Source organism: Crocodylus siamensis, chromosome 9, assembly GCF_052110815.1.
Source record: "Crocodylus siamensis isolate JL-2025a chromosome 9, ASM5211081v1, whole genome shotgun sequence".
In the NCBI taxonomy this organism is placed as follows: Eukaryota; Metazoa; Chordata; order Crocodylia; family Crocodylidae; genus Crocodylus; species Crocodylus siamensis.
In genome coordinates this window covers 55,502,027-55,520,628 of record NC_143403.1, presented here as the reverse complement: position 1 = coordinate 55,520,628, position 18,602 = coordinate 55,502,027, and the positions used below count along the sequence as shown (strand labels likewise).

The 18,602-nt window shown below is 47.7% G+C and overlaps 1 protein-coding gene and 1 long non-coding RNA gene across 2 annotated transcripts; one reads left to right on the top strand and one right to left on the bottom strand.

Moving 5' to 3' along the window:
* Positions 1–627: 627 nt before the first annotated feature.
* On the bottom strand, positions 628–14,442 carry MLEC (malectin). The gene is made up of 5 exons (XM_090063891.1): positions 13,981–14,442; positions 10,151–10,329; positions 8,752–8,928; positions 8,567–8,624; positions 628–7,481 (listed from the first exon to the last, which is right to left on the bottom strand). The coding sequence occupies exons 1-5, from the start codon at positions 14,318–14,320 to the stop codon at positions 7,252–7,254; spliced, it is 984 nt and encodes a 327-aa protein (XP_089920017.1). The 5' UTR covers positions 14,321–14,442; the 3' UTR covers positions 628–7,251.
* A 167-nt stretch (positions 14,443–14,609) lies between these two features.
* Positions 14,610–17,509, top strand: LOC149857616 (uncharacterized). The gene is made up of 3 exons (XR_016444337.1): positions 14,610–15,049; positions 16,293–16,464; positions 17,447–17,509. It is a non-coding gene; the product is annotated as an uncharacterized LOC149857616 (long non-coding RNA).
* Positions 17,510–18,602: the final 1,093 nt, after the last annotated feature.

Here is an 18,602-nt window from a genome sequence, read left to right as displayed (position 1 = left end):
TTTCAAAGATGAAGCCTCAACAGTACTGAGACATATCTTAGACCTTTAGACTCTACTGCTGTTTCTTCTGGACACAGCAAGTGGATAAGAATTGCTTCTGCTGTGTCACAAGCAGTCCAACAGCTCAGGGGAAGGATGGGTGAGTTACCCTGCTAGCATCAATTTGCTTGGAGAGAGGTCCCTGTCTTTTATTTGTCTTTTTGTCTCAAACTAAGATTGGCACAGATCCCTCCACACACATAGAAGCAAGACAGCTTCTGCCTCTAGCCTGCCCGATCCAAGCAGGAAACAACAAAGCCCAGCTTGGCACCTGTGAAAGTCATGTTGCGCAGGATAAGAACAGTTACAATGCTCTTCATCAAGATCAGAGAAACAATCCTGTTTTCAGAGACCTAGACACAAGCAAGAGAGACTCTGAGAAAAACAGACTCATGGCTGCTTTAGGGGCTCAGAGACTCTAGCTGTAGCAGTGGTGGGATTTTAAACAGCATCTTATCAGCTGCCTGCAATCCCCTCTGCAGTGCAGAGTCCCAGCTTCACACAGCTACAAGATGTAAAATTGTCCTTTCCCTAAAGCAAAGGAGGTTCCCCCTAGTTCACCTTTGAAAGAAAAAACACCAGTTCATGCAAGTGACAATATAATTTTGTTTATTTTCCTTTTAACACACTGCTGGTTAAAACTGCCAGCCAGTAGATTTCAGAACATTCCCTCAACCAAACATCCTGGGAAAAATTAAAAAATAAACAGCTACATGTACCAAAAATAAAATAACCCACCCCCACACCCATCTCTTTCCCCAAAAAACAAGTCTTTGCAAAGCCAATGCAATCAGAAAGAGACATCTGTGCTTTTCACCCAGGGCCCAAGCTTGCTGCAAACAGAAATATCACTGTAAATTGTTACAACACAATGGACAGTAAAAAAACAAAAAGAAAAACAAAACAAACAAACCTCCTTCAAAACCCTTTAGTACTGATGACAAACACAGATGAAAATTCCTCTCCAACTGCTTTCTCCTTCACGGACAATCTTAGGCTTGCAGCCTTGAGTAGCTTGCAACTGTGCGATCTTTAATGCCCAACAGATCAACTCACTGCAAGAAGCCAGCATCCCCATAGCAGGAAGAGGCACAAATGCTGTTTATTAAGGCCCTGTCTACACAGCCAGCCATTAACAGAGCAACAGGATTCACAATAGAGTCAAAATACCTCATTTCAACACAGTTAAGGGCTGCTGTGCAAGGGGGGGTGGGAAATCAATGTCACTATAACTAGGCTAAAACCTTGGACAGTTCAGGCTGCTGCCCCCCAGACCACAGCATGAAGCTGCTAAAACTTCTACTTTGGCTCCATGCAGCCAGGGGCCATTTCACAGACTGGATAAGCAGTAGGGCCCAAGTACAAGCTGCTCCAAACAGTTCTGATCCTGCTTTACCAGTGAGCCTCCAGTGAACATTTTACTCAAGAGACCCTGGCCCAAACCTGTTTGACTGAGACAGAATGGCCATGATGAACAAATAAGCACCTCCTTAACTTCCTAGAAATAGGAAAGAATGGTCAAAACCTTTTGCCCTTCTTAGATTAAACACACACTTAGATAAGCTTCCTGTTAAGAAACCCATCCAAGTTGCTGTTTGCCACTCACACCAGGAGAAATCTCCATTATGCAACGCCCCAAGCAGAAGCCTTTGCCGGCTGTAGTGAAGCATTCAATATTTCCTGATCAGACAGCGCTGCTGTGGAGGGAGGAAAGCACTTCTCTTTTTAAATAAAGCACTTGTTGAAAAAAGAAATCAAACTCTATTAATAAATCAACAAGGAGAGTCCTGTTGACCAAGCCAAGAACAGCTCACCAGGTGGCATTTTTCCCAGTTCTCCAAAAATATTCCTTTAATGTACAGCTATAAACTCTGAGCAAGCCAGAGTCCAGGAAGATGCAAGCCAGCTTCTAACTCCTCTGCACAAACCAGCACCAGAAGTTAAGTGCATTTATTCCTGTATGCATGAGATGAGCCCATTCAGTGCCGATATGAAACACCCATCCCTTCCCCTTAGGCCAAGATCAGGACCTAGGGATGCAGCTCAAAGGGCCCATTATTAAGCTCCATCCTATATGGGGAGTTCACAGCTCCATCTCAATTTGTGGTGTCCCTCAGGTATACCTGTCTAAGTCTGTTTAGAACTACCTGCAAAAGAGTCAAGTGGAAATGGACTAAGGTGAAAGAGAGGCAAGCCTATTAGACCTTGCACTTTTGAGAATAAAACACAGCCAGTGGAAGAACTGAGCCCACCTGTCCTTGGGTTCCCAGAGAAATGGGCTGAGTGGATACAAAGAGGGGACAGACACTCCTGGGGTTCAACCCATTTGTTCTCAGAGGCTAATCCTCACACCCTGCACATAAGCTCCTGAGAGGAGTTCTCAGGTCACAAAGGGTTACTATAGTATCAGGCTATAGCTGAAACTAGACTCTGCTTCCCATGTTATTGCCAGCCTACCCCAATAAGCCCAGGGGCAAAGCACTCCAAGGCAGCAGTCTGCTCCTAGTTTAGAGACTTGCTGGACCAGACAGTGCAGGGAAAAGCCTGGGGCCAGCAAGGTTCCAATGGCAGGATGGAGTCGATGCCATGACTCAAACTACGCTGTTCATGTAGAAACAGGTTTGGAGGCCACTCAAAGCCCCACTGCTACCCAACAGCTGACCATGAGTCTTGTCAAACCCTCAACAGGTCTATAGGCAAGTGAACGTAATGCATGTTAAATCTGTCAAGCAGCACCCGGCTATTCCCACTGGGCACCTGCACAATTCTGCCTATGTATTTTGCAATGTGGCCTGGGAAATCCCCAGTCCTCCTCCAGGAACCTTCACTGGAGACTGCTTTGAGGAGGCCAACCCTGAAAGAGTATATATCATCTCCTCCAGCACCCATCACTCTATTCAGAGACAGCAAGAACCAGAACAGAAGACACCTGCAAGCAGCTCTGCACTGGAGCTAAGATGTACCAGAGCAGAGACAATGAGACAGCTGCCCTGTTCCTCACAGGGGTAGGCGTGCCTGAGCAAGGACAGCAGGACTCAGGAAACAGATTTAAAGAAAAAATAAATAAATAAAAGGAAAGAAGGTCCTTAGAACAGAAGCTTCTTCAAACTCATCTGTAATTAAATGATACAAAGGCACCAGAAATGAACAAAAGGATTCGCTTTGGCATTCTGCTCGCTTCCACCTGGGAACGGGCAGATGCTGTTCTAGTTGTACAAACACCATGGAGCAGTTACAGAGCTAGCTAACAGCTACTGAAGCCAGGGAATTCAAAGTTAAGGATAAACAGGCCTTTCCTTCCCCAGATGGCCTGAACAATACGCAGGTCTCAGTTCCATACTCCTGGCATGCCCAAGCCTTCCAGTGCCATTAGCAGGAGGCTGGGGCACAGAGTGCAGGGGTAGGTAAAGCTGCCTGCTACTCCAAAACCCTGCCTCTGGGAACAGAGGAAAGGGTATGGTGTAAAAAAACCCCAAACCATCAGAATCTTCCCTTTGGGAAGCCCAGAATATCAGCCCACGCCTTTGGGGAGATTTAAACATTTTGGAGTGGGATACTTGGCTGAAAAAAACTATTTAAATAATCTGCTCCACAGCACACAGTAACCTCCAAAATCAATATCCTCCAGTGAATTATGACTGGTTTGTCCCATGTCTGTCCTCCGTATGACTGCAAGGGCAGGTGCTGAGGGCTTAAGCCCATCATTACTTGCTGATGGTTATTTGTAGACAACCTAAAGTCTGTTCACACACTTTAATGTTTCTATTTGGTCTCCAAATATCTAGGAAACTCTGTGTTACATGCTTCCAGCACACAAGATGAAGCACTCTGAGTTTAGAGAAGCAGAACAGCAGTGTAGGTTTTACACACTTTCAAAAGGAAAGCAGCCAGACAAAGCTTAGGACAAGTAGAAGCCATCACTGATGCTTACTCACTTCCATCACGTACCAGCCTTAGGGACTTCTAGATCAGCAGGCAAAGAAGGGAAGTATGTTTCCTGCAAGTCACAAATAGCTCTGCACACTAGTTTCCAGGCTGGGATATGCAGGGCTTTTTGCACCTTGCCATACATGCTCGTTCTTAACCATTCATCCCCAAATACAAATGGAAACCAACAGCAAAAGGCAACAGCTGAATGAAGTTATTTCCCAATAAATCAACAATAGAAGTATAACTCTATATTCTCCCAGAATCAGGTACCTCATCAGTCTTTACCCACCTGATGTGCAGATGCCAGGCAGGAAGACGTCCAAGCAAAGCCAGCCAAAAAAAAAATAATAATAATTAAAAAAAAAAAATCAGACCTCAACATCCACCCATGTTGGATGGTTCCCTCAGACTCTAACCTTGTCAGAATCCTCTTACACCTTTTACAAAAAAAAAAAAAAAAAAAAAAAAAAAAAAAAAGCCTTTGCTGCCTTGAATAAAATCTAAAGCTGTCAGAAACTGATGGGCTGGAACGGGAAAGCAAGGAAGAAAGCAGATTTATTATAGTACCATAATGGCTCCAGGAGACCACTGATGAGCTAAGAAATTCTATACCCATCTGGTGACATACTACAGCAAAGCAAATTATGATCCTCTTCCCAAATGTTCTAAGCTGAATTGCTTTAAATTAAGAAACGTGAGCTCTCACACACCACAGAAGTCAGGCCCCATGCAGCAGGCTCCAGACTAAGCAAACCATGGCACATAACCTCTGCTGGAAAGGAATGAGACCAACTATCCCAGTCTTGCAGGGGAATAGTCTGATCTAATTAGCTTCCTCCATCTCAAACATGCACATTTCTAGACATAGGCCCCTCAGCCTAAATTGAACAAGCCAAAGAAATTGTGAGCCACGTCAACAGGAGCCAAGCTGGGTCCTGCCCAAGAAGCAGCACACCTAAGAACTGCCAGCACTTCAGACAAAGAGGAAGAAAACATTCCTGACTTGGAAGGCTGGACTGTCCCTACAAAATAAAGTCCCTAAGCCTGGGGCCTAGCTGGTTAGTGATGGTGACCAAGAAATCTCAGTGTTCTATCTGGTTTTCAGGCACTGCCACTCGAAAAAAGGGTCTTATATTGAAAGTAAGAAGTTCTAGGAGCAATAAGGCTTCAGAAAGAGGCAGAGTGATAAAGCTGCTATTCCACCAGACATCCCAGCATTCCACAGTCCAGCTTACTCCAGGATCTACTTGTCTATAGCATTGGCCTTTTCTTCCCCGTGTAAATGTTTTCTTACGACCAAGCTTCTCTGCTGCTTTCCCTGCTGGACTGCTTGTATGCAACACTAGGAGAAAAAAAAAGTCAGTTGGGCTTGATATTCTTCACTGACACTTGCAAATGCAGTTATGGTTAAACATTGAGCAGCAGTGCACCTGGCTGGAAAAGCAGAAGGCTGGTGTGGCTATTGCAAGAGACTCTGCCTGCTGTTAGAGAAAAGGCCAAGTCAACTGAGCAGCTAAATGTGATTTTGCTGAAGGCAACCAGAAGGACTCAAGCAGAGTGCAGGGAGGGATTCCTCAGTCCAGCTGCACAAGATGAAAACAGATGAACTCCTTGGCAAAGGTAACACATAGAGCAGGAACACTGTTAGAATGGAAGCTGACCAGGCTGGTTTACAAAGACTTCAAGCATCACAGAACACCCAATCCTGAGTACCTCAGGTGCTGAGCCCCTCATGAAACTCCCTGGGAGCTTCAAATGCTCAGCACTCAGAGGATCAGCTGCTGAGGAACCAGTCCTTTCAGATCAGGAAGAAATCAGCTTGAACACAGAGAGACTATTGTTTGGACACTGTTCAGCTCAGCTTCAAGTTTCTGGAAGCACTGCTCTCCTCATCACACCAAGCACACAACCAAAGCCAGACAGCAACATGACACATGGAACACACTCCCTTCACATGGGAGCAGTCATCTTGCTAAGACACTGCTGGTGGAAAGCAAACGACGTGGTTCAAACTCATCCCCAGGTAACTGAAGAGGCTGGTTGGGTTGGTCTAGAGGACTTCCCTTCCATTTCAAACTCTTCACAACCATTAGATATGGTTACCTTATGGGCTAGAGTTTTGGCATGTGCCAGGACCTCTTGCACAGGCAAGTCCTGAGATACCAAACCCTACAGAGTAGCTGATGGGACATACTGACTGCTCCCAATCTCATTGCTCTGGACTGGACTGGTCAAGGCAGCTGGGATTAGGGAGTAGCTCAGAAGTACTTGAAGTGTTGCTCTCCTGTCTTACAGATACTAGACCAACAGTCAGAGCAGGGAGGCACAAGCACTGGAGACTCAGTGGAGATGCTAAGAACCTCCCTTTTTTGAACACCTGGTCCCTAGCAGCTCTCAAGCAGACACCATGCATTAGAGAGAGGAAGGGATGAGACTGAAAATGAACCACAGAAGAGAAAAAGAACATTAAAAAAAAATAAAATAAAACCACAACTTGTATAGGAAAAAAAAAAATGCATCTGGGTCAGAGACACTAACAAAAAGCTGACCTACTGCAGGGCATGGCAGAACCTCTCAGCAACAGCCCCAAACTTCCAATCATCACAAGTGAAAAGTCTCTCCCATCCAATGCAGCAAGTCGGGCCAAATAATTCCATCTGCTTCTGATGCGACTTGCACCCTGAAGGTAGAACATTTCCCAGGAGACCAAGCAACGAGGCGGAGCCTTAGCAGGTGTAGCGCAAGGAAGTACCGTACATTTAGTTACACACTTTCAGGCAGGTATCGAAGAGGAAGTCTCTCCTCCATGGTTGTTAAAGTGTCACCCAATCACACCAGAAAGTCTGTGCATCTTTTTGGTGAAGACACACATCTAAGCCTGGTTTCAAAAGCTGCCTCCTTACTTAGGTTCTCATGCGGATGATATTCCACCCTGACAAGGGTAAAAAGCTTGGGTCACGCTACTTCCTCTCCTTGTGGGATATGGACTGAAGTACACCAGCTTCCACTTCCTACAGCCCAATGTACAGACAGCAAGGATCCAGTTTAGTCTCAAATGCCCCAGGGAGGAAAGGAGGCTGCTTCCGGTGAGAGTGGGAAAGCAGAGGCCTCCCTGATCGCTGGCTGGAGGGAGGTAAGCTCCGCTGTCCCTGTACCTGCCGTTCACTTCAAATGAACTTTTTTCCTTAAATTATGAACAATTTGGAGGACATGGAAAGCAACCACATTCGGTCCAATTCCCTCCCTCTTGTCCCCACTGCTGCCTCTGTATGGGGCTCTCTCTCACAACCGGCACAGGCAGAAGAGGGTAGGGATGAAGACACCAAAGGCCACCAATATAGGGAACATGAGGCTGCTGTTGTCTGAGGCATAAGGATTTGGCGTGCGGGGACCCGACTGAACCCGGTTCTTATTGGCCTGTTTTTTAACATTGGGGCCTTCTTCATACTCCTCTTCATCATCCTCATCCTCTTTTTTCTCCAGGCCTGGGTGAGGCTGCAGCTTTGGAACATCTGTTGGAGCAGAAGAGAGAAATCCACAAAGGTGAAGGAGCTGTCAGGATTCTAGCAGGCAAGACCCTCCCCCAGCCAAATAGAACAGGGCACCAGCAATACCCCGTAGACCTACAGGCAGCCTTACACTGCCAGTACCCCCAATCCAGCATAAACTCCCCATGCAGAGACACTCAGACAGCCCTCCTCTCAGCTGGTTGGTCAAGGAAATCTAGACATCCCTGCACTCCTCATGCAGGAAGAACTACATCATGCAGGCAGGTTTACAACAGAAAGGCAGTCAGACCCTTCTACTCTTTCTAGATGCCCAGTAAGATCCCAGTGAACAATGACAGATTTGATGCTTAGAGAACTAAGTGCTTCCACTCCTACAAAGGACCCTCCCACACAGCAGCCCTCTCTAAACCTGCCAGAGGTTCTCTATTCATTCACCAAAACAAGGCAAAAGACAATACCATCCAAGTCCAGCCCATACTGATAAGGAGCCAGATTTCAAATTCACTACACAGAAAGATGCTGGGATATCACTGGACTCCCAGAGATGCCCTGGCTTAAAAAACAGGGCGACAGGACCAGGGACCCCACTTACCCTCCCCACAAAGTGCACACATTGCGCAGATATTCTGAACTGAAGGTTGGGAAAACCAGTGGCATCCTCGGAGCCACGAAGCCAGAAGCCCAGCATGGAGAGGAAGTGACAGATCAGAAACTGAGCCATTATTAGCCACAGGGGTCCCCAAAGGCAGACAGTCTGCAGTTGCTTGTGACATCATTCAGCCAGAGAGTTTGCCTCTAGCTATGGCTCTGTAAGAGGCAAGATTGATGAGGGTGGGTGGGAAGGCAACTAGGATCAGTCTTGAACTATACATGCACCAGTCTTTGTACATAAGGAGACAGGCCCACACCTGAAGGAAGCATGCACTATGGCACACCCTCACAGGGAAAGCAGAGGGAAGATGGGTGTGGCCCAGACAAGTCAGCAAAGCCTGCCACTACAGATGGAGTGCTGCATGCAGGGGCTAGGTAATAATGGGCTGATTTCCACACAGACAGTGCTGGAGCGTTGAAAAGGCTCAGTAGCTTACCATCCACTGTTCCTTGAAGGAGGTATAATGCACAGATTTTTGGATTGTCATAGTATCCCTAGAGAAAAAAAAACAAACCAGAAGTCAGTGACCCCAACCACCACCCACACAGCTGCACCACACAGCAAGGAGAAGAGGAAAAAAAGAAAGCAAGGAAAAGCCCAGTGCCCTGCAGGAGTTGTTACCTTGACAAATTCAATTTGGAGCTTTCCTGTGAATGTGGAAACCTCTCCCTGAACACTCAGCTTCCCCTTCTTGATGCTCATTGGAATAATCTCATCGTGAGCCGTGCTGTGCCCAACTCGGTCAAAGATATCCAAATCCTTCACCACCACATGGCCGTTCAAACGCACATCAAATACCTTTGGTAGGGAGACAGATTGTAGAGAGCATCATAAAGGAACCAGGTACATGATAACAGAGACAACAGAACAGAAATGGTCCATGCTTGTCAAGCAGCTGACAGGCAAGAGGGCGTGATTATCAAACTGCTAGTTTCCACATACATGGGCATCTGCTTCCCTCCCTTAATGAGAAGAATTCAGCCAGCTGAAGATAAAACATTATGCTGTTTAAAGAGTTTCATATAGTCATTGTTAGATGCCATTTGGTGCAAGTAAGCCTGCCCCAGGCTTCTAACAGGTATCCTCCTTGCTGTCAGGAGGTGTCCAGTGCTCACAACTCCTAATCAATCGAGTGGTAGCTTTGGGTGCTCAGCACGTCTGCTAACTTGGCTCTGGGTTTATTAAGCTCAAATTAGTGAAAGAACAGGGCAAGGGGAGAAGAGAGAGAAAAGGCAGAAGGAAGAACTAAGAGACCAAACTGTTAGCCTAGTGCACACAATCCAAGCAAATGCCAGTGCTGGGTTCTGGGGACTTGAGCTTCACTCACAACTGGGGCCACCCTCCACACTACACAAAGGAAAGAGAGCCAGGGCTACACTAGTCCTTAACTCCTGCGGAACTATTTGGCAGGAGGCTCCCTTCAGATCCAGTCATTTCCACTCTCTAGGACAATGGCAGTGTTGGCCCGCTACTTGAAATAATCACCAAGCAGGAAAGCAACATGGTGCAGGAGTCAGGAATCGCAAGTCTTGACCCCATATCTCTAGTGAGTTATTGGGTGACCTTGACTCAGCTGTAAAGATGGGATTATAAAGCAGGGAAAAATTATTAATGCTTTGAAGCCTCTAGACCTATTTAGCTATGTAATTTATTGAAGATATTGTTTCATAGCAAAGGCTGCCACATGTTGAACTACAAGGCAGGTGCTGAGGGTCACTTTGTAAGGCACCCTACAAATGCCATCTTCTCTACAGCAACTCCACTGGCTTCAGTAGTCTTACATTAGGGATGAATTTAGCCCTTAATAAGTGCTTTCCACCCGTTTCTACACCTGCTCCACACATCTTGAAGATCTACAAGGTCCCTTCCAACCCTACTTCTATGATGATTCTATGATTTTAATCCCAACAGGCAGCAACATGCAAGAGGCCACTAACAATCCCAAGAAGCATAACCCTGGAGAAAAATAAGTATCACCAGTAATAGTGAGGCATAGAGCCTAGAGCTGAGGAGACATTACCTTTTGCTGGGACTGTGCAAAATAGACCTCTGCAAACTTCAGCACCAATACATAGTCTCCTTCCTCCTTGATGGGAATCTCATAACCAAAGGTTTCTTCATTGTAACGCTCAGTCTGGTACAGAATCTGATCCTCTGCATTGGACCGCAAGATTGGCAGCTTCATGCCATAATCAGAAGCTGAATTCCAAAAACAAAGCAACAAGAGTGAGAGTTAGTTTTTGAGGCACACCTAAAAGCCTGAGTACAGAGATAAGTCTTTAGGAAGTATGTAGGTGTCTAACCCCACAGACATTTACAAACGCTGGCTCGAGAGCCAGTTCTTTCATGCCCTGCATCCCCTCCTAACCCTGACCACAGGAGGGTGCTATTACCTTTCCCAACTTGAATTCCCTGCTCTACTTGCTGCATGCACTTTATCCAATGCATCAGAGGGAAAGGTTGGGCAGCAGCTGCAAAAAAACTCCCAAATCCAAAACCTGTAGCACAGTTCTGAATACGCTGCTCTCCAATAGGTGCAGTAAACCCATTTGCACCAACTACCAGAGGAGGGGTCCTGTTTCAGTAAGGGCACTGCACCAGAGGTCTTGGCCACAGGTTCAGACTTCGCTAAGAGCAAGAGCACCTCAAACTTCTACAATGTTTTAACCAACACCACTGTAGGATGCAAACAAACCAAAGCTAATTTAGGACTGAGCCATCTAGATCCCACCCCCTGCAGCTGACTTGACTTCATTGGGGAAAAACTATAATCTATATTGTTTCATCTTCACCCAAAGGGAAATATGCGGGATAGTAGAGAGGTGTGAGTGCTAGAGGACTGCTACCAAAAACCCTTTCTTTTCATGAAAGCCTCATAATATCCTTCAAACTCAAGACAAAGACAACCACCCACAGGCTCTAACACTGTAAGCTGCCTCAGCTCTGATATCAGGGGTGCCACATTACAACCACTTGCTGTGCTGCAGTCAGCTCACCACACATAAAAGAATCTCAGAGAAATGTTCCTGTTGTCTGAAGGAATTGCAAGTACAAACTTGTTTGCCCTTACTGAATGTCTTACAGCGGCACTTAGGGACCTTAATCAGAACCAGCACTGTGCTGTACAGCATACTGGACAAACACAAGGGTGACACAGGCCCCAGAGAACAAACGGTGCACAGAGAAGACAGGCAGTAGTGGAAAGATCCTGGATGTCATCTACAAAACTAGCAAAAGTGGATCCAGACTTTTAAGTTGTCCACTGACGGCTGCTGTTTCTACTCCCATTTCCTTGGAAACAGACGATGGATTGGCCAAGACAAAGAAAGTAAGAAGTTCTACCCAACCACTCTGTGCCAACAGCCAGCCAATATAAACGAGCAAGAGGAAATTAACACCATTTCTTACTACTCTCACACACATACATATGCAAGCACCCACTGTTGCAGAGATAACAGCTACACAGCAACTTGGGCAGTTTTAAACCAGGGTCCTTTCAACTATTCTGTAACTATCAGAGCGACAGATAGGGAGGCTTAGTCACCAGAACCACAAGATATGGAGAGCCTCATTCATTTTTTGCATCCCACGTAGGTTTCTATGCCCAGATCAAGCTATCTTTTATAAGCAACACATCCACTCAAACTTAGAGCAAAGCCCATAGAGAAATGAAACTCATTGTCCCAGCTGGGATGGTGACCAAAGGGACCATACCCAGTCAAACATGTGATTTCAGCTCACTTACAGGTTGCAGTTTCACTGGTCTACAGTGGTAGGGAAGTGGACCTGAATTAGCAGTATTTTATGCACAGTGAAGGCTAACAAGAAAAAGCCATGATCCCGTAACAATAACGAAAGTGGCCACAATCCTCATTTCATCTGGTACCTGGATACTGATTTGAAAAAAAAAGGGGAAAGAATCCTAAAATGCAATCCTAGGCAATTGCTGTCATCAGCAGGGGAGTTCTGCTATAGCTGCTGTGTGCCTAGCTACACAAAGGGGAGCTCAGTGTGTGAAACAACAAACCAAAATGATGGCGCAATAAAAACCATTGAGAAACAAGCAACAGACAGTAGTTGGGCTCATGGGGTAAAGTCTAGTTTGCTGTGCCTGGCACCATGGCTGGAACAGGGTGATCGTCACAGGCTGCCATTCAAAGCAGACCCATAAGTGCCCCTGTAGGAGGAGCACAGCACAACTGTAACTGCACTGTTTGGAAAAGGGCCCTTTTTGGCTCAGATTCAGAGACTGTTGTGTCCAAAGGGACATTGTTCTTCAGGTTACACTAACAAGCACTTGTGTAGCAGCAGGTCAGTTGGCACTTAAAGCTAAAGGCATCCAAACACCCTGTCTAGTGAAAGAGAGGTCACCAATGATAAGTCTCTGGGAAACAATTTAAATGTTATGAAATGTTAAATGGTAAATTCTTTTGGATGCCTTCTTCCATGAAAAGGGGCACTCACACCAAAGGCATAGCGAATGCAGCAGCAGCACTACAGCAGGGGAGTTGCAGCATCCCATCAATGCTAACCGCTACTGCTTTCCTGGTGATGGGGAAACCCAGATCTGAACAAGGCAGCTGGTTTAGTCTGTACTGTAAGAGTTACCAAATGCTCATGGTGGCTGCACTTACTGTATGGGGGAGAAAGCAGTGCTTTTATATGTTCACAGATAAGCCATCTTTGGCTGCACAGGTTATCAACAACAGGCAGTTCCCATGACAGAAGCTGAAACATTGATTCCTGGCTAAAACGCCCAATGCCAGCAATCACAGCAAGACTAGAACAGGATCTCACGTGTGAAATGAGGAAGCTTGGAGTCCTTTATCTCCAGGAATATCAAAGAACAAAGGATTAGAAAAGAGGCAAGGGAGAGCAGTGCCTATACTAATGGCAAAGCTCCAGAGCAGTATCTTCATTATTCCTTCCCTCCTGTCCAGCAAGGCAGGGACAACTAATGCAGCTCTGTGTCCTGCCCTCTGGCAGATAGTAAGCTTCACTGCTCCAGGAGTTACACCAGATGCCTGTGCCCTGTGCTGGCACATCTCCCTTCGCTGCCTTTGCCCAGCAGAACTAATGAAACATCCTGCCAAAAATGTTGGGTTGGAGCTGTGCTGCCAGGAGGGGCGGGTGAACCAGTGGCCACACCTTCCCTGACCCTCCACTGGCACTGTCATGGGGTCCTGCTGCACCGCAGGAGGAGTCCATCCCAGGGAGCAGGTGCTGCTCCCACACAACACACAGCCCCCCTGCAGGAAGCGACCGCAGCACATGCTTGCCTCACCAGGCTGGGACTTGAACTTCCAGCCCTGACTGTGGACCCAGGGGGCTTCCTCGGCCAAAAGCTATGCCAATCCTGGTGGCACTACCACTCAACAGCCCCAGTCAGGCAAAACTCCCCCCCATCCCGGTCTGCTCCCCCTCGGCTGCCATTGCACAACCCTGCAGCGCGGTGAGCCCAAACCCCCTGCACTTGGCCTGCTCAATGGCTCCCGGCCTGGCTTGGCGGAAGCCAGGCAGCTGCTACAGCCCTCGTGGCCAGCACGAGCCTGGCCTGTGGCGCCGGGGAGTGGAGTTGCCTGACGGGCTCTCGGGGAGACGCTGAGGCCGCGGTGAGCGCAGGGGAAGCGCGGCCGGGGGGGCAAGCACGACAGCGGGGCCGCCGCATGACAGGAGCGAGGAAGCCGGCCGGCCCCGCCCCTCTGCAGGCAGGTGCTGCCCGGGGCGGGGCAGGGCAGGGCAGGGGCAGCGTAGGCCGGCGCTTCCGCCTCCTGCCACGGGCGGCCCCGACTGGGGTATCACCAGCAGCGTCAGGTGCCAAGGAGGCGGACCCGGGGCCTGGAGCCTCACCTCGGCCCACCCGGCCCTCGAGCGGGTCCTTGCGGAAGTGGATGCCGTGCACGTCCACATGGCCCTCGCCGCCCGCGTTGACGGCCCAGACCACGCTGTCGGCCAGGCTGCCCCCCGCGGCCGCCGCCGCCGCCCCCAGCAGCGCGGCGAGCAGCAGGGCCGCCCTCGGCCCGCAGCGGGCACCGGCTCCCACCATCTCCGGCTCCCGGCGCCTGCACTCAACACGACCCCGCCCCGCCGCACATGCCGCCCTCCTCTTCCTGCCGCTGTCGCCGCGAGCGGGCAGCCTACCCCGCTGGCCCGGCGGCTGGAGATCAAACACCCAATCGCCGCCCGCCATCGGGAAAATTAATCAGTGGCCCGTCTCCCACTGGTCGCGGAGGCCGCTAGATTTGCATGTCAGAGCCGCGGCAAGCCAATAGGAGCAGGCGGCGAGAAGCAGGTTTGGTAGAGAAGGCAGACGGCGGCTCTAGCTGCCGGGTTGGCATTAAACTGCGGCGGGAGGCGTGTGGGGGAGTGGAGCGAACCATGTGAGGTGGGACTGGGGGGGAGGGCACAAATCCACGCCTCCCCAGTAGAGATCCTGTCGTCCTCTATTTCCGAGCGGGTGGTACGTCCCAGTAGGTCCGAGGCTGCCTCTACGTCCGTACCATCAGCAGGGGACAGGGGGGTTAGAAGCCAAGCGGGCTTTCACCGCGGCCGCCCTGTGGGGGCAAAGAGACGGAGCGAGTCAGTGCGGTATCCCCTTCGCATCACGCCCGCGCAGCTCCCGGCCCAAAGCACCTTCTGAGCCTGAAGCAAACTCCATGCCACTACCGCTCGGGGGGTGGTGGTAGCTCCCCTGAGCTCCGCTAATCAGAAGGCTCCAGCGCGCCTGGAGCGCAATGCATGGTGGGGCGGCAGCCGGAAGCCGGCGTCTAGATGAGGCTGGGGGTTCCCATGGCAACCAGCCCTTACCCGGGAGAGACCACGTGTGTTACACGTGGGAGTCGGACCATGCTGATATTTGCGGGGTTTCCTTGGCGGGCTTGCAAGTGAGGTCGCCGGGACAGTGAAGAAAGCCTGCAAGGTAGTGGAAATGGGGCCTTGCATTATTCCCATTTGCTCTAGCGTGACCGCGAATCCTACTGAGACCTGGTCTCTCTTCTTCCCCTGGGTGTCTCTTGAAGCCTCAGACTTGCAGCTGAATATCTGTGGTGTCCTGCTTGCACCCAGCCTGGCTACACTTGTCCTCGCAGGCCTGGTCCCTTCTTCCCTTGTATCCCAAGATCCTTTACTCTGCAGTGTGCTCGTTTTGTGCGCAGTCTTCCCCTTGACCCATAAGTTAATCACTACAGATTGTAGGTCAAGCTGTTGTACATCTTTTCTAAGTCCCTGCTACATACTGCATATTACACAAGTTTTAGGAGAACTTTTACAATCTTCTCCACTGCCTGAATCTTGTTGGTCGAATAAAAGATATCATCTCTACTAGAAGTCCTGATTGATATATTACATAATTAACTGGTTAATTACACAATGAATTTAGACCAGCCACATGTGCAAAGTAAAGCCAGCAACAAGTGCAAAGTGAATATTGTACAGTTAACTAGTGAATTGCATAATAAATTTAGATCAGCCACACATGCAAAGTTATTACCAAAATGACCAGCTATAAAGTTAGTGCTTGAAAATGTGTAACAACCCTATAGTTGGTTTCTGTCTAGCTTTAATCTGAACATGTAGCAGGGCCCTTGGGAAGGTCTGGCACAATGTGGCCTAGCAGAACTCAGGCTTGTTCTATGAGATGTGCAGGCTCACTGGCTCCTCTTGATGTTGTGCTAATTGGTCACTAGAGGGCAGTATGTGGTCATAGCAATTCTGCCCCAAGGTGCTTCAGGATACTGAGGTGGTTTAGAGACTTTACATTTTCCTAGGCTTAATCCTGGCTACAGCCATCATTATATACACGTGGACATCTGCAGTCTGAATTAAATTTGGCTTTGGTCTAAACTAATTAACCTTCATTGAGTGAGGATTAAAGTTAATACAGACTAAGGCAGTCTGAACTAGGCAATTTAAACTGTATTAACAGGTATATATGGCAGGTATCTAGGGCTTGCTGATGCTGGTGCCCACCACCAGGTGTAGTGAGTGCAGCTTTGTGGCACTGATTGTGAGTGGTGGGCAGTGTCCAGCACCCCCTGCCGTCTCTACTAAGGAAGTGTAAAAATGCAAGAAAATCTCCCTGATGGTCAGTGATTGTCTATTAACTTTTACAGTACAATTTGAATTTAAATTTGATTTGAACTGTGTGATGCAATTCAAAACAGTGAGCAGATCTACAAACAGCCAGGGGTACCCAAAGGAATGAGATGGTTGTCAGAAAAAAAATCCAACAAGCCATTATGCAGCCAGATGCTTCATGTAGGCACACCTGTCTCCTGCAGAGCTGGCAATAGGTGTACCACCTTTCCCAGGACACTGGGAGACAAAGCCACAAAGGTAAGCAGGCACTGTGGATCAGGCCTTTTATGTCGGTTCCTTTTCCCCAGTCTCTTTTTCAAGTCCTTCCATCTACTGCCTAGTCCATGGGGTAGGGGTGGGGAGGTAGAAATCAAGAACAGTTAGTCTGGGTAGATGATTTCAGAACGAATTGCTGCTGATAGAGAAACAGATACCTTCCCAAATTAAATCATGGATTAAATTCGTGTTAGGATTTAGAAACCATTTAGTAGGACTAGAATCACCCACCCAAAGATTGGAGGGGGAGGGGTGATTACCAGGGTCGCTAGTGTTGTCAAACAGATACTTCTTAACCGCAGTACGGAAGCAGTAAAGGGGCTATCTATGCTGTGGAACTATTGAAACACCAAATTACTTGGACCAATTTAAATTCAAAATATTAAAAACTGAGGGTCTCTTACTATCTCTGTAATGGGGAAACCTCAAAGAAAGAGTATTGAATTTATTGCTCTTTCTGGGGGAATGTGCTGTCTGAAGACAAAGGCCCTGGACAGATCCCAGGATCTGGGCAAAGTTGGGACAAAGTAACCCTAATCAAGAGCATGAAAGAAGCCAGTAGTTTTCACAGTTCTTTGGTGGTGACTCTTGCTAGTTACTTAGAAAAATAGTTTGGGGAAATATTATTAGACCACTGTTAAATTGACCACCCATGTAAAACCCAATAAATCAAACTGCCATTACATCAACTGCAAAACTTCTAGTCTTACTCAACTAATGAACATGTCCTCTCACAGACTCCTGTACCATACAGAACATGCTGCTTGTTTCTTTTGAGTTTTAAAATGCATATGACATTTGAAATCAGAACTCGTGGCAGACTTGATATTTTTTATTAGATTAACTGGATATTTGCAAAAAAATCTTTATTTGCTGATTCCTTTTGCCTGTAGACCAATACATCTACAACCTGTAACCCTACTGTAACCCTATGACATTTGCTATATTTTGGTGTGTGTTGCAGCTCTCCAGAGACAGAAATCAGAACTACACAGCTGCATATCATAGGCCTTGTACTGCAACAAGGTAATAAAAGATTCACAACCCTTTCACTTACATTTGGAGCAGGACCTGTTTTCTTTTCCCTCTCCTGCTGCAAGGTTGCTAGGGCTTATTAGATTTAGTACAGCACTATCATTAAAGAAGGATAAAGTCTCAATACATGTAGCAACCCAGGGATTTTTATAAAAGTAATTTTTTACATGGATGTATAAATTGTCCTTTGAAGGATGCTCCATGTTGGTTGAGCATCAAGTGCTGTCCCAGGTTGTAAAAGCAGGACAATACATTTAGAGAACCTGAATAACCCAGTTGTACCTCCCACTGGGACATGACTGAATAACTGTTGTTGCCAGTTAACTATTACACATGTGGCTTGAATCACTTCAACAAGGCATGACCCAAATGAAAGGTCTGTAGCAACAAAAATACCCAAGTAAAGCAGGTTGCCTAAGTCAGAACACCCATATCCTAGTCTGCCCTGCCCGAGACCTCTTCTGTGCCCTTTGCTATATCCTGACTTCTCTTTGCTGCTATTCTCCAGTGTAACAATATCTCATTATTTAAAGGGTTAATTGTCTGCCACAAGCTGTCTGAGACCCTGTGAAGCAAGGTGGTGTGAGCTGTCCTGTAATTCAGAAGCCTCCAAGACATATACTTCTGAACCTGGTCTGGTGAGTGCTGTTGCTGCCCCAGCTTTTCTATGTAAATGACCCTGAGCATGGCAAGAGTTAGTCCTGCTGCAGGCACAGTCTGCTCTGGAAGATTCCTGTCTGCATGTTTGCAGACAGGAAGCTCCTTCCTCAAGCTTTCTGGGACATTTGGCTTCAGTCAGGGCTGGAAAATCAGTGTGCTTAAACACCAGCAGCAGCAGGATTCCTGGCTGCATTCTGCCCTGCCTGCCTTGGATGAGGAGTTGCTAAGAAGGGTCTGAGCAGACAGGCCTGCCTTGTATATGCTTCTCTGTGTGGCAGTTTTTTTAACTCCAATACATTCCCAGAAACTCCCAGCTGTGGCTAAGTAGCACTTGTTCTGTTCCACTTCTGACCAGTCTGACTTCATCTCATTCTGGCTTTCTCTTCCACATATGAGCTGCCTGTACCGCTCAACAAGTTGGCATT

Bases quoted from the DNA above. Each gene is read 5' to 3' on its own strand.
- MLEC (XM_090063891.1), bottom strand. From the start codon at position 14,320: ATGGCGGGCGGCGATTGGGTGTTTGATCTCCAGCCGCCGGGCCAGCGG. The intron at 8,625-8,751 runs GTAACAACTCCT...TTTTTTCTCTAG, and splicing joins TCCAAATTGAATTTGTCAAG to GGATACTATGACAATCCAAA. The intron at 7,482-8,566 runs GTAAGCTACTGA...CTGCTCCAACAG, and splicing joins CCTTCAAGGAACAGTGGATG to ATGTTCCAAAGCTGCAGCCT.